Consider the following 16,600-nt stretch of genomic DNA (forward strand, 5'->3'; position numbering starts at 1 on the left):
AGCTTTTCAGTAGTTACTGTGCCACCTGTAACACATGTTACCGTGTTGCGAACACAAACGAGGCATCAAAATGACAGCATAGAAACAACCTTCAAATGTTCACTTACGTTATCTTAGCGTAAATTCCTAAAACATAATGTATAGGGCGAATGCTCCCGTGGTAGGCTAGGAATGAGCTAAGATTACACGGCATATGAAAGGAAACGGCAAGTCTCTATACCACTCCCTTCGGTTTTTGTCACTCCCCACCCCTCGTTTTTTTTTTGGGGGGGGGAGAGAGGCATATTTCCTGGGCTAGTATAGAACTGCCTTGTGCGGGTTTATATTATGTGTATATGATAAGAACATATTGCAGAATTTATTCCTTTGTTTTAAACTATTTATTTAACTAGGAAGTTCACTAAACTATAACACCAACCTTTAAATTAAAACTATAGCTTAATATTTCATAATATATTTAAATCCAAGTCCAAGTTCAAGTCTTTACAGTGTTGGTTTTTCCATGCATATAGCCTAGGCCCTTTTATGTCGTTTGTTCAACTTTGGACATGGCCATCTCTATACCGTAGAGTCAGGCATGCTGCTATTCGGCAAGACGCGACAGAGCGGAGTCAACATTGATTGTATCAACAGGATACCACGACTATCATCAGCGGTGTGTGTCAGTATAAGGTCAACGAACACACTGTACATTGAATAGGGATTATATCATATAATTATACCTAAATTAGAGAATGAAATACAAAAAAATGTATTCTAGTAACATATTCAGTTAATTTTATCTTCCGGTTGTCCACCTGTGAAATATTTCAAAATAATCTCCAATGAAACACGGGTCCTCAATCACCACCAAGCCGTTTAATGTACAATCAAGAACAGCTAGAATACTATATGAATTAATCCAGTGCAAAACTAAATTATTCAATTCCACAGATCTATATCCCTTGAATTTAAAAGACACGCGTCGGTCCAACACCCGGTGTAGCTCCATATCTGTTAATCAGAACACATGAGCGCCAAACTATTAAATCACTAAACGAGGAGGAGGTCCAGTAGGGAACTCTAGTCATGTCGGTGAAGTCAGCCATTACATCCAGTTGTGAGCAACAACTTATTGGTTGATTAACAGGTCTTTTGTATCTCGAAATCAGTTGCATTTTGTTTCTGGTTTCCTTGGAAACCTACGAGGTTGCGTTTCTAGATGCGAGTTAAATTATCGGAATCGAAAGTACAACTCTATTTCAGCATTGAAATGTCTTACTTTGATTAATAGATGAGTAAACAATGACTGGGATCGCGATAGCTCACAGTGCAGAAGATGTAGAGCTGCTAGAAAACAATACTACGGGACACGTAGGTTAGCTACTTCACTACTACCAAATATATGGTTCATTGTGTGGTGTTTAACACAAAGCTGGAAAGAGCATACCATTAACAACCAAACAGTGTGAAAGTTTTAACGCAGTAATTTAATACATGTGACTCCCGGAGAACTGACACTCGTTTTAATGTTTTGATTTTAACGACAAAAAAAATATCACCACCTCGTTTTATTTAAAACTGTATTACTAACGATATATCCACATGCCAGAATAACATGGGTTGACGATTATGATGTCCTGGGCTTATCATCACTAACAATTCAATACTAGGAAAAAAGGCTTATAGCCTAACTCAGGCCTATGTACGTTGCCTTTCCTTTGGTCTAACTAAGGTTAGCCTAGGTAATAACTCAAGCCTAGAATATTTCAGTCTATGAACATAGCCCTATCTAGAATTATATAGAAATTCATACAAAGGCTCTATTTTGCAACATATTTCCCAACACTATAATTCGGCAAAAGGACATGAGCAGTTGGTATAGGACTAGCCAGTAATCTGAGTTTTAAACATTTGTTAACTAACCCAAAGATATAAAATTATGCAGGCTACTATTTGGTTTGGGCGTTTCTCACTGACAAATACAGTTAGCTGGCGTGACTTATTTGTGTGCCTGATAGCGTTTGGATGTGTTGGTATAGATGGTGCACTAGGCTGGTGACTGGTGACAAATGTAGGGATCCACTAAAAGGAGAGAACGCACTTACGCCTGTTGGTAGGAGGAACAAAGCGGAACCAAGATGCAGCTTGAAACTTGTCAAAATGAAAGAGAAAAGTGTTGAAGTATGCAGATTAATTTTTGACGGTATTAACCAGGACGGTCTACGAAATAGGAACTAACTAGTAAGGTCGGTTACACCCAAACTAAAGCTAGGGTTCGTTGAGCATTTTGAATGAGTTAGCGTTATTGCCGTGAATAGTCATTGTGAGTCATTCCAGGTGAAAAATATGTTTGTTCTACACATGAATAAGGACCACGACAAGCAAAATGCCAAGTCTTTATCATTCAGAGAGTATTCTACACTGCATAGGACATATAAATAATAAAAGCCAACGCGCAATCACATATGCAGGGAGGAAGTAGCAGTAACTGGTCCGAATTGTCGCATTCTACTCACAGCAGTCAACAAATAACACTGCAGTCGCGTGTCGATCAAATGAAAATCTCTTGGTCGGAAAACACGTTTTTTTCACATATACATGTACACTATGTTTGTTTCATACCAGTCTACATTCTCCAAGCGATTGGCTGGCATTACGTCATTGACTGCTGCTTCGTCCTGTATGGTTGTCATCGTCGTCAGATTAATCTGTTTTTGACTCAAATATATAGGGTTGTGTGTCTCCCTGAGGTGAGAATTCGAAATTTGAAAGCTGTTAAGTTTTTGATTGGTAGATGTTTCCAATGATTTAGTCACCACACGTTAAGACAACAAAGAAAAAATAAAGACAGTCCACCATAGAAAAGGATTTGTTTGACTGTATTTCTGCAATGTAAAGTGACGGTGATGACGTCATAACTGTAACCGAGTAACTACGAGAAGAATGTGCGATTACTCGACTACAAAATAAATAGTCGAATATCAGCACTACTCTAACTTTTCTTATTAATATACATATTTCATACATTTCAAAGACTTTTTAAACATTTTTCATTCTGCATGAACGTTAAAATATTAAGAGATGAACTGTAATATGAAAGTTTATTACAAACCTTTGCACTGTCTCTACTATTTGCACTTGAAATTTAAAATTCCTTCCAAAGCATCACAATGTAACTGCATAATTGCCCTAATACTTACTCGAACTAAGTTAAAGTTAGACCACATGCCTAGGCTAACGATCGCCTAGGCCTAACTTACCATAGGCTAGGGCAAATAGGGGAAATAAGTTAGGGCTTGGATACTTAGGCCTAGTAACTTAAACTGTAGCCTAGTTTGCAGGCCTTAGTTCGGCCAACTCAGTTCTAATCCAACTTAAGATTTAAAGTGAGTTGGCTAGTATTACTGGATCAAGTCTCACTCGCATCCGGCCGGGGTGTCATAATTTGCACTATGCAGCTGGATAATAGTTTGGCATCGAGTTAGCATTGGATAATAGTGTGGCATATGTTATGGATTTCAAATGTTGTACTTGTGGATAGTTATTGGTAATTGGTATTTGTATCTGTGTGTACATTTTGTCGTTGCATTTCAATGTTTTATCATCATTTTGATATATGTTGTATTTGTTAATGATTATTGGTAATTATATGTATGGTGATAGTGTAAACGGAGAAGAAAATGATATTCTTCATTTGTCTTTATGTGTTTATTATGTCGCTGCATTTAAATCACGGTTTATTATGACAAATAATAATGGTGATAGTGTAAATGATAGGAATATAAAACATTTCAGTTGTCTCCATGTGTGTCAAAGTGATATTGCTACATATGAACGAAATGAATACCATAAATCATGACAGAGCCTGGTTAGGGAAGCTTTATGCGATTACGATGTTCCTTCCTATTCTGCTAATACTGTAACAAGCCAGAACCTTTATAACGGCAGTGTCTGTATGGGTTTATACGCCAGTCGGGTCCATTAATGTGTTCCCATAAAGCATATGTAATTAACAATATGAAAAGCGAAGGTTCATTCTGCCAATAACTTGGACCAGTGGCATGTGTATTTGCCATACGTCAACAGCTGGGCTTTATCAATCAGCTATCAACCAATCACTAAGCAATACAGCGACCATATCCCTTCAAATATACTGGTCTTAATCAGAGAGCAGTATTAAGTGTGAGGTCAACGGGCAATGAGTGAGAACAATAGCTTTTAAAGGCCATCAAATTCTCAGGAAAGGGAATTCGTTCCTCCCCTCAAAAATGCCAAATGAAAATATTACTCTGAAAATGTAGAAATTAGTTTTATTACCCACATTTACATATCCACACACGAGCAACAGTGTGCACAACCCACAACCACACATTGCAACAGAAGCAATTCAGTAAAACTGCTGTGTGAGGTACACACAAACTATACAACCAACACACTATAAGACACATCCCTGTCTAATTCTAATGAGGCATGATCCTTTTCCTAGCATTTGGCCTAGGGTATCCCGCAGAATTATCCTTGAATCCATGACCTTACGTTAGACAGCTAAAGCTTATGAAGGCATAACCTAACAGACTAAACTTAACGCTACATGTAGCATACGCCCATTAAAAGCCGCATTGACTTACACAGTATATCACAAAAGAAATATGATCTTTATGTGGTCTCTATGTGGTCTGTATTTGGTCTTTATGTGGTAATGTGGTCTCTATGTGTTTACAAAGAAGTTTTCATTAGCTAAACGCTACCCATTTGTGGATAACTGACAAGTTGGCCTTTCAGGCACCATCAATCTTCTGTACCATGACCGCGCAATTTTTTTGCTATTTTGTCACTTGTAAACAAACCGCTTCACTCAGTAGTAAACAATTTTTTGAAATTAAAATAGTCAACTTGAAAGAAATCAATACAGGTCAATGGTGGTCAACCTGAGGTCAAACGTCGCCCAAATGCAGGTCGACTTTTGGATTACAGTAGTGTAACTCCCAACATTGATGGACATTTGGTTCTCAAGTAATTGCAAAAATACTAGTTTTTGACCACTTATTGACCTTTGTCGTCCTTGGATCGAATGACCGTTATGTTTGGAAACGATCCCTGACCCCATTCACAAATACTCCCAAAATATCAACCATTTCGGACCCTGTCAATGGGAGTTGTTGCATTTTTAATATTTTCCATTTTTTACCCTAAATGACCTTTGGAGACCTTTGTGGGCACGAAAAACGATAGAGATCTTCCTCTCACTATGGGCTATCCACACACCAAGTTTGGTAATGATACATCATATCCTTATTGAGATATCGTGTACACAAACCAAGCGTCACAAACACACTCTCGCCAAGTTGAATGCATAGGTTCCTTGCTTTGCAAAAAGCAAGGAACCAAAAATGAATCGCCCTACCCTTGGCTTAAATAGCAGTAGGCCTACCGAACAATTTCTGTGATTTTAGTCCTAGCCCATGCCTCTCCATCCTCCTAAATTATTTCAATATGCCTTATCACATCGTTAAGCCATTCTGCTTTCTCCTCCCCCCCCCCCCCAACAAACGGTATTTTCCGCTGACAAGGCGTTGTTTTCCGCTGACAAATTTGGTGTGCCGCGGAGAGCACCGTTTTTTGTCTGCGGGAAGTACCATGCGCGGAAAATAACGGTACCCGGCCAAAGCCTACTCAGCATAGCCAGGTATATTCTGGACAGTAATTTTATAGGCTATTTATCTAAATTTACTCAACTATGACTTTAAGACCTAATGATATTCACTAATTAGTTCAATTTCTATGAGCCCAAATGACCTACGCTAGGGTCCAGCCCTAGTTTTATAGTTTACACCTAGATGTTTGGCTGGACCATAGGCTAGGCCTGCGTTTCTTATTTGAATTTGGTGTCTAATACTGATGGCCATTGGGCCTATGGAGCACAATTTACAAAAGTCACAACTCCACAAAACGTATGACATATCTCGTGTCTTCGTAATATCGTGTTTTCAAGGTTTTCACAATTTGGCCCCTAGTGACCCCCAATGACCTTTGACCTCACCAAACCATAGGGATCTTGAACTCAACGTGCCACAACTACATACTAAATATGAAATTGGTCCAAGCTTCCCTTCTTGAGATATCGTGTTTACAAGGTTTCACAATCTGACCCCTGGTGACCCCAATGACCTTTGAACTCCTCTAAAAACCAATAGACTTCTTTTACTCAATGTGGTATTCCTACACACCAAATATGAGATTGGTACAAGCTCCCCTTATTGAGATACCATGTTTAAAAGCAAGGCGTCACATGCACATATACACACTCATCCGCCTGAGTGACTACAAAGTTACGATTACCATCAGAAACGAAAATGTTTGGTTTTGTAAGACTTCTACAGAAAATTTAATACTGTCCTGAAATGAATTAACATGTCCAAAAAAAAAACACTTGAGCGATTTGTTCACCATGTGGCCTGACGAAAAATATATTGTCAATATATCTGTCATAATGATACGGCTTAAGCGTAGAAAATGATAGCTTTTCCTATTCCAATCTGTGAATAAATATGTTTGCGTACGAAGGTGCTAATTAAGTGCCCACAGCAAAATTTTGACAAGCCATAAATATATTCCTGACACATTGTTGCTTGAACTACAGTTTTGTTTCTTCTGAAATCTCTGACAAGTCTTGCACATCCTTCATTTTCTTTCTCTGTCAGGGCTTTTTCTAGTTTTGTGATGTTTGTGAAGAAATCAGTGAATTTTCGGTCGGCATCTGTGTAGTTACATCATGATACCAAGATTGAACTGAATCGGACATAGGGTTGAAGAGATATTGAAATTTTATGAGTTTGATATTAAAGCCCGCCCACTCATAAATATTCATTAGATGGGAACCACAAACAATCGGGCACATATACACATCATGGTGCAACTCCCTACCCAGCATAACAATGACTTAACTTGTGGTTGTTGAGATAGCATGTTTACAATTGAGCCGTCACATCCACACACACGCACACAAGTCATCATGACTGCATTGATTATGATTCTAATCGAAACCAAAACTTACAGCATACACACACGCACGCTGACATGAATGTATAAGTTACTTGTAATTGTTTGCTTATCAAAGCCAAGAATAGAGTATACAGTCACATAAAGTATTTACATACATAACCATGTAAGAGGGGGAGTAGAATATAAGTCACTCATACTGGTGTAATTAAGCATATAATGCTGTTTAATCAGCTCGAACTGTAATTAACAGTGATTACAGAAAGATTTACTGCCTTCCTCTGCCCCTCTCAAGTGAACAAGTTCCTGGTTAGTGTTACATCACCATTGGTGATATGTTCATATCAATACTTGTCTACAATAACCCACAATATGATTTCAGTCATTATTCTGGGCACAATGCTGCTTGAACTACAGGATTTTTCCATCTAAATTCTCTGACAAGTTTTCCACATTCTTCATTTCCTTGTTCTGTTAAGGCATTTTCCAATGTTGTGACATTTGTAGGAGATATCAGTAAACTTTTGGTCAGCTTCTCTAACAAAAGAGTTCCTGGTGTTTTGTGCTTCTTGATTTCAGTAACTCCTTCTTCAGGAAGTTGGAAAATATTTGCCAGCAGGGTAGATTGGTCTACATCAAGATGTTCTGATATGTTTTGCTTTAGCTGATCAAATGATTTCATGATGGCTGTAAGGTTGAAAGAAAAGTAAATTGTGGCTCTACATAAAGTGCATTAAACTGATCCTGTTTTAAGCAAATAATATCCAGAAATGTGAGACAACATAGATGTGTTTCTTACACTCAGGGGCAAAATAAACCTGAAAGCTCAGAGTTTTCAATGAGACTAAAATGGAAATCTGATTTAAATCCCAGAGTGCATATTTAAAGCAGGTGGCTGAATTTCAGTAATTGTTGTTTTCCACTGCAATGTGACTCGAATACAGTATCAATACTCAGTCTAAGTGTGTTGCTTTGGTATCAATACTTATGTTTAAAACCTAAGCACACATCAATACTTAACATAATTTAGGTGCAATCCTTTTATATAAGATGTATATGTAATCTTGCTATTCATGCATCCGCATTTTACATACTGCCGACAATTCCTTACATTTGAGATGTGTACACCTGATCGTACTTTGCAAAGAGGAGTCCCGACTGCAGTTGTCAACTATTTGCAAAACTTGATATTGAAGAAACTGTTTTAGTTTAGAAATCTGTTAGTGAGTGCAACATGGTAATGAAACATCTTCAGCTGCATTAACATGCTAAAGTAATTAATTACTCACATTCAGGTAGAATGAGCTGGAATGGAGATGTGATTTGGTCAATGTGTCGTAACTTTTCAATCTGTGAAGAGGAAACAGGGGAAAGCTGTATGATTGCCCTAGAAAATTACTTTGTGCATATTTCACCTCTATCAATTAAGAAGCAGTTTAACTAATACTTTAAAGATATGTTAATTAGGAATTAATGTTTATACAGTATATTTTCTATACATTTGTAGCTAGTCATAACATTTCTTCTGACATTTTAAAATTATATTTCAAACCTTTATAATAAATGTCAGTTCATCAACTAAGACCGACAGAGCAGAGACTTTGATAGAAACGGAACCAGGAAACGAAAACGTTTGGTGGTTCTGATGCCTTAACATATACATAGTGTGGTAAGCCATACATGTTAATATTCACAAACTTGTGCACAGCCAAATGCAGAGGATTATCTATTGACTAATGCTGCAACATATAAAGGAAGGTACCAGGGATAAGTCATCATGTTGAGACATATTATAAAACAGATACATGCATGAATTTTAATGTGGTCAAATTTTATGATCTCATAAGCATGTATCTGTACTTAACATATCATCCAAGTACTCATGTGAAGCTAATCAGACATACTATTTCAGATTAAGAATTTTATGTTCACAGATTACAGTTCATGATACGCACACAAAAAACAACACAGTTGATTGTATGAATGTAGTGTGACAAACCTAATATGTCAAGGATGAAAATCATAAAACATTTGGTTGTTGTCATGTGTTTAACAGCCATTTCTTGCAATTTGATGAATATTAATGACATGAAGTTGGAGATGTAATGAAAATGTGCTTTTTGTGCACCAACATCACCATACCAGTATGAAAAAAGTTTACTTTAAGCCCTGTCCACTCATTAACTTTCATGAGATGAGAACCAAGAACAATGTGGCATAAATACTCATCATGGGGATCTATCTCTCAAGTACAACATTGATTCAACTTGTGGTTGTTGAGATATTGTGTTTACAAGCTGTTTTTGACAATGTTCAATTAAGCTCCACCCAATCATGAATATCACTGATGTAAAATTGTTGTTGCAAAGACTACGTAATTACATAACCATACCATGTATCTGACAAAATTCTACAAACGGTTGCAGAGATATTGACATTTTAAGAAATCTCTCTGTTACACCCTGCCAATTTCAATAATATTGAAGAGATGGGAACCACAAGCACTTAGGCACATCTACACAGCATGGGGCATCTACCTACCAAGTACAACGTTGATTCAAATTGTGCTTGTTGATATATCATGTTTAAAAGCTGTTTTCCACGATTTTCCATTAAGCCCCACCCACTCATGAATATTAATGAGGTTAAAGTTGTTCTTGCAAAGAAAAAAACAGGCACTTACTATGTAGTTAAATCACCATACCAAGTATGAACTAAATCAAACATACGGTTGAAGACATTGCCATATTAAGAATTTTATGTTAAGGCCCACCCACTCATTAATATTCATGAGATGGGAACGACAAATAATAGCAAACATCTACACATCATGGGGCATCTACCTACCACACATGACATTTGCCTCATCTTGCGGTTGTTGAAATATCGTGTTTACAAGCTAGCCGTCACATCAACACACACACACACATGAACATACATGATTGTATTACATTCAGACCGAGGACCCCATTGTATTTTCCATTGTTCAAATCCACGTACCCTTACCTTAACAATACCCCAAACAATAGAATTCTTCCGAGGACGTGGTGATTCTTTAGAAATCACAACCAAGGACCTGGAATTCTTTTGTTCAAGTCCTCGGTCAGCTGGCAAAACAAACGCACACACACACCTATATGCACGACAGCATGATCGCAAAGGTTACTGAGCCTTTGGCAAGATAACCAGAAATGACTTTCTAAGAGAATGTTAAAAGGGTAAATAATCATCAAACAAGGTAAATATAAAAGAAGTTGCAGTATCTAAGATAAATCCAAAGTAAATTGTTAAACTCCTCATATTCAAATCTTTCTTTCTGTTAAGTCAAAATCGAGTTACCTGCAACTGAATACTAAACTGGAAAAGATTCCTTTTAAGTAACATCCCATATCTTGCTTCTATTTCCAGATTGACAGTATCTTTGATCCCACTATACTGAAGATGGAATTCTATCTTGTGTCTGTTCTTTAACCATAAGGTTTCCATGGCAACATCCTGTAGAGAAGAATAATCAGAGGGTCTTTAATTATTATTTCATAAAACTTTAGACTTGAAAGCATTTAATATGACATTGAAGTGGTTAAAGTTAATGTGCTGACAGCTAAGCAATACAGGTTCTAGTCCTGCACAGATTTTTAATCTGTGACCTTGGGCAAGGCACTTGATCTAAACAGCCCCTCTTCACCCAGATGTATAAATTTAAACCTGCAAGGTAACTTTCACTGTACTATATGATACTCTCATTGAGTCTCTTTACAAATTGAGAAAAAAACAGTTTCAACATTACATATGATACACTGATTTTTAATCAATGTATGATATAAACAACAGTTATCAATATGACAACATATGCTAGCATTATTACATACTATTCAACAGATGCATAAACCTATTCTTCCAACAAATGAAAATTACCTGTGGAACAAAGAATTACCTGCTTTCTTTACATGTTGACATAAAATAAATAAGAACATTTGACAGACATTACTAACCACTCTTCTTGGGTTACATTGTGATGTACTGGAGTTAGTGCTAACATGTAAAGTTGAAGTCATAGACCGGAGTTGAACAGACACAGGAGCATGAATTATGGTTCCCTTTTGCTGATAGATTTCTTCATTGATAAGGCTCTATTAAAATAGAAATGAAACAATATTATAATTAATGTTTATTTTAAAAACATTACCATCAAGGCATACACCCATTGCATTGTCTCATGTATGATCAGGAAGCAATAACAGCTCCCTAGTATGACCCTCTCATTAAAACTGGTGTGACCATTAATTGGTAGAACAAGCAGCTACTATAATTATATGATACATGGAGTGCATGAGTTCTAACTCTCTGTACAGATTTTCTACCTAATCTCTTGTCTGGCTGATTAACTGGACCAACTAATGTGTTATCAACACTGAACTCTGTTATACAACACAAGCCTGTGACTTGAATCCCCACGTAATGAGGGGAATATAAACTGCAATCAGGGAGTTGTTATTATTATAGTATTATACATTGATTGTCTGCAAGATACATTATCAAACACCATTCATAGTCTTGTGGCCTATGTTCTGAAATATAATCTCTCCACTCTCTAATATTGGACAAGATGTGTTTACAAATGTGTCTCTTACAACAATTGTTGTTAGATGTCAATGACCACAGACAAAAAATATTGAACATGCATTTTTTGTCGTGGGACATCTGGTCAGTGTGTTTTGTCCACTTCAAAGTTTATTTTCAACCATCAATGACCACAGACAGCCTGAACCAGCTACTGTAATCTCACATGACCCCTCGCTTGACTATATGATTACAAATTGACTTTCAGTGAGGTTTCAGCCTGTAGGGCATCAAGTTAAACTTTATTGTTCCACCGGTGCTGTGGCCGAGTGACTAAAGGCAGTGGCATTTGAAGCAACGAGGCTTACCAATTGAGGGGAACAAGCCTGTGACTTAAATCCCCGCGTAATGAGGGGAATATAAACTGAAATCAGGGAGCTGTTATTATTATTATTATTATATTATACATTGATTGTCTGTATGATGCATTATCAAAGACCATTCATAGTCACTTGTAATCCATAAGCCCTTGAAAATTTCTCCCAAATTTGTGGTTGCTTAATCATCGTACTGCTGAATCCTATTGTTAAGTTGTTGTAACTCTTACATCAATTAAGGCAGATAACTGGAATCTGTGAGATAAATTTCAATACCACTTGAGCTGACAAAATCTACTACTTACTTTATGTTCCAGTGAGTCATCATTATGAAACCAAAGATGAATTGTCAATTGATCCCCCAATTCAGAAACTTTGTTTACAATCGGTAAGACGCAGACACGCTTCAACATCTTGGGTATGAAAGGGACGTGAAGACCAATGAGACATGGTTTCTCAGCTTCAACTGCAAAGTGCTGACTATTCATAGAGCAGCTGAGGTGTTTCCTTTCTTGGTTCCATTTGATAATTTTATCTAAAGGAGATTAAAAAAAAACTTTTTTGCTAGTTAAGTATTTATAACATAGCGAAAGGTAGAACACCAAGCCTGAAATATACCATAGATGATTTTAAAGAGACAGTCATGTGTCAGAAAATGAAACACTGCATACAAAGAACATCAAAACATTACAATATCTTGTTTTTAACTCAATGTAGAATTGCAAGGTTGCCAGATAAATTGTGTTGCTAACTACAGCTTCCCATAGCTTGGAGAACTTTTGCCCTTCAATTATCTTGTTTAATTCTACCTAAAGATGGAACAAATGATTGATTTCAACAGGTCAATGTACTACTGAGAAGAGGAGTGTTCCTGGAACAACCTGTCGGCTTTGTGATTCTTTGTCATACAATTTGCTCAAAATTCCACATACCTATCAGACTAATGTAGAGCAAGTGAGTTAAATTTGTCTATGAATTAAGTGAAAGCCAGAAAAGAAATCATAGCATCAGAGAACTCCCATATTAATTGTACCTTTGATTTTAGAGTAATCATGTTAACAAGGTTTTCAGATTTTGACAGCTGTTGACTGTCCTCATGTGGCCTTGACCTCTACCAATTTCAATAGGGTTCATACACTCACCAAGCTAGATCTACGTACTAAGTATGAAGTTCAAGAAAGATGTACTTTTTGTGACATCATGTTTACAAGGTTTTCAGACTTTGACTTATGTTGACTGCAAATGGCCTTTCACATTTACAATTTCAAATGGTTCTTGTACTCACTTAGCTGGATTTATATACCACGTATGAAATACAACAGAAATGTACTTTTTGAGATATCATGTTTGCAAAGTTTTCAGACTTTGACCTTTGCAGAATAGAATAGGGTTCTTGTTCTCAATGAGACGGATCCACATACCAAGTATGAAGTTAATCCACTATGAAATTTGTGGGTTACAGTGTTTACAAGCAAGTGTCACACACAGACACGCCATCACCATTGCATAGATTCCTTTTGTCTGCAGCAAGGAATCAAACATGATTTGTTGGGACAATACCTCTCTCTTGAGAAAATCATGTTAACATTTCACAGAACAAGGCACACAGAAGGCTTAGTGATTTTCTTGCCAATATAGCGTTCTTGTACTAAGGTGGTTTCACAAATCAAGTGTGACTTTCATCCCAGCTTTACTTTTGCAGTTATTCAGGTTTAGAATCTAATAGTGCAGATACAGTACTGCATTCTCCAATATAGGAGTTTATTCAATATGCAAGCAGTTGTAAAAGTGGTCAGCCCTACAGTGAAGCAAGCATAAACAGTACATCAGGGGTGACATACAAACACACTAACTCATATACATACCTCTGTTGATACAACAAATTTAAGTAACTAAATATAATGATCAATGGATTAATAAACACAATGCAAAAGAAACAAAAACACACCTGTTTGTAATACACCAGAGTACACATCAAGACCCGTCTGGTCAGCTGGAGTAAAAGCACAGTGTGGAATAATCAAGGTGACAGGCTTGTGTAAGGTAAGGCTTTCTGGACCAAATTTCACAAAAGGGGTCAAACTTAGACTCTTCTTTGGGAAAGGCCTGTTGATGGCAGGTTCAGTAGAAACCCACAGACTAACAATCCTTCCACTGTGTAGTGCACCAGCTGGTACAAGAAGATTAACGCCTGCAATAAACATCTCTCCTCCATGCTGATCAAAGTACTGCTCTTTATAAAGATTAGATCCTGGGAACAAAGGAAGTCTCTCTGGAAGAGTATTATAATTCAAGTGAAAGTAAAGTGATTTTGTTACTTCAATAGAAAATGTGTTAATGCATACAATTTTTCAACACATATTATGAAAATAGTCTCTTTAACACAAAAGTGGTTTACCTTCTACTTAATAATTAAGAACAACAATAACTTTTTAATATTCGACAGTGAACATTAGATGTTTGACCTGATTGATGAGGAAGAGAATATTTCATTGACAGTAACAAGAATAAGGTTTATTTTGGGTATCTAGATCATATTCCTTTTTATGTAGCTATTTTGTGAGTAATTTTCCTACTAAAATAAATAAACACTGAACAGCAAGGGCTTGAAATGTGGTGCTAGAATATCATATAAGATTGAGATTAATTATATCAGGAAGAAATATCAAAGAAATATCCATGTAGCTGAATATATAGGGTTACTTTACCATGCCCTTCCTTAGCAAGTAGCAATATCCGTCTTCCCAGGTCCAGTTTTCCATTAGACAATTTCAAGGCTCTTTGGACATCCAGTCTCTTGTAACCCTCTTCTATCAAAATTGTGTAATTTACTGACAATTTTGATTCCCTTTTTGAGATTACTTCCTGTTTCTCTGGAATTTTTACCTGAAACAATGTTGAAATGTTACAATTTGTTTATCAAATCTACCTTTTTGATCATACTTTCATAATGATATAAAACTACTTACTGCATTTGATTTGGCTTCAGTGAATATTCTACACAGACTTGCTGTACACTTGATCTCCACAAACATAACTTTATTTAAGCAGAAATATTCAGTTAAATGCTGTTTCTTTTACGAGTAAAAGGAAGACTTTTTAGTATTGGAGTATTCATTCATTTTTTTGTTTTGTGACTTGCATGACAGCAAAAGGCTACTTTTCATATCAGAAAATACAGGACTAAACCATTCTAAGATCCCGATGTTATGCAAAGTTACCATTGTTGGATTCAAGCTTAAAGTTTCAAAGTCTTGACAAGTTTTACTAAGCACAAACCATTTTGTTAACATCTTTTTCCTCTTCGTTTCCCTTTCCATTCTTCTCCTGTGACGTATCAATGTACTCCAGCACCAGTCTTGCCACCTTATTAAAGTGAATAGCTTTCAATCCTTCATACATTCCAATCATTCTGTCTGGCATGATGAGCTCTCTTTCATCCAATATTTTCATCAGCATCTTTCCAGATTCAGCTGCTTCCTGAATTGTTTCATTTTCTGCTGGCTTCAGCTCAAAATACACGCCTAGCTTTGAACAATGTTGTTTATCCAGAAGTTTTGCAATGTCTCCTCTCAACTTTTCATATTTGTGTAAGCCTGAAAGTGAGGACATAACATCCACTTAACATTCGAAAGAATACAACAAAGACTAGATATCACATATAGAAATAAGAGCACCTGAAGCACCATGCTAAATGAGTGCCGGGTTTGAACAATGAGCAATGTTCACAGCTAACATGCACAATTACACAACAGGCCCACAAGAAGCATGCAACCTGATGGAGAACGTTGGTATGCAAGTCAACCTCTGGTGCATGCACACAATAAAATATTGGTTTTATACTGTCCACAACTAGCATGCAACTTTTCGACTTTAATCCCTTGTCTTGTGCATAAATAATGGTCTCAAATACAGCTTCAACTTCAAGGTTGCTTTGATCTACCAAGTAGGAAGTGAGCATACTAACTAAAAATGAAAGCATGCAAATAGGACTTAAAAATGTTTTGGGTTCAGCAGTATGATTAAATTTCTTTCCATCAAAAATGTTTATGTTGATGAAATGTTTCCCAAACTAAGTTGATATCAGAAACATTTGGTGTGTCTCCTGCTAAACCCAAATGCAATTACCTTTTCACCTCTACTTAAACAACCACCTGGGTCAATGTACGTGTGCTTATTTTTTCATCTCCACTAACACACACTTACCTAGTGTATATCTAGGATAATGAGCATTCATTTTTCTTCTTCCAACTGCACTTAGATGCAGGTCAGGGTGGACTTCTAAAACTAGCTAAGTCCACCCATTTGTTCCACTTCCACATAAAAACTCACCTGGGTGCTGAATTTCCTGGCTTTCTGGAGATAAGAGAATGTTTTTCACCTGAATGAAAAGAGAATTCAACAAAAAGTTATATGACTAATGAAAACTTTAAATGTTAGACTACTTAACATACAATTATGCAGGCTATCTATCACACCCCTGTGAATGATTAGGTTTAAAGTAGGAATGTAATGTAGAAAAATAGGGCTGTAACAGACATGGAACTACACATAATAAATGTGTGAATCCAAAAAGAAAAAGGAATGCTGATGACAACATAACTATTATTTATGCAGTTTTCATTCATTGATACCTAAGACACCCCACAAAAATTTCCCATGAAAGGTTGACCTGTGTTCAC

At 36.6% G+C, this 16,600-nt stretch overlaps 1 protein-coding gene across 1 annotated transcript in view; it reads right to left on the reverse strand.

Moving 5' to 3' along the window:
• LOC139960273 (uncharacterized) overlaps window positions 1-16,293 on the reverse strand; it is a 42,508-nt gene extending 26,215 nt beyond the window's left edge. Inside the window, exons 1-9 of the mRNA XM_071958525.1 lie at window positions 16,125-16,293; window positions 15,198-15,514; window positions 14,627-14,804; window positions 13,867-14,190; window positions 12,224-12,453; window positions 10,974-11,111; window positions 10,321-10,476; window positions 8,271-8,331; window positions 2,088-7,668 (exon numbers count right to left, since the gene is read on the reverse strand). Of these exons, the coding sequence (XP_071814626.1) occupies window positions 7,367-7,668; window positions 8,271-8,331; window positions 10,321-10,476; window positions 10,974-11,111; window positions 12,224-12,453; window positions 13,867-14,190; window positions 14,627-14,804; window positions 15,198-15,514; window positions 16,125-16,155 (1,737 nt within the window). The 5' untranslated portion in view covers window positions 16,156-16,293 and the 3' untranslated portion in view covers window positions 2,088-7,366. The remainder of the gene's footprint in view (window positions 1-2,087; window positions 7,669-8,270; window positions 8,332-10,320; window positions 10,477-10,973; window positions 11,112-12,223; window positions 12,454-13,866; window positions 14,191-14,626; window positions 14,805-15,197; window positions 15,515-16,124) is intronic.
• Between the last annotated feature and the right edge of the window lie 307 nt (window positions 16,294-16,600).

The sequence above is a fragment of the Apostichopus japonicus genome, chromosome 19 (assembly GCF_037975245.1).
Source record: "Apostichopus japonicus isolate 1M-3 chromosome 19, ASM3797524v1, whole genome shotgun sequence".
Lineage (NCBI taxonomy): Eukaryota > Metazoa > Echinodermata > Holothuroidea > Aspidochirotida > Stichopodidae > Apostichopus > Apostichopus japonicus.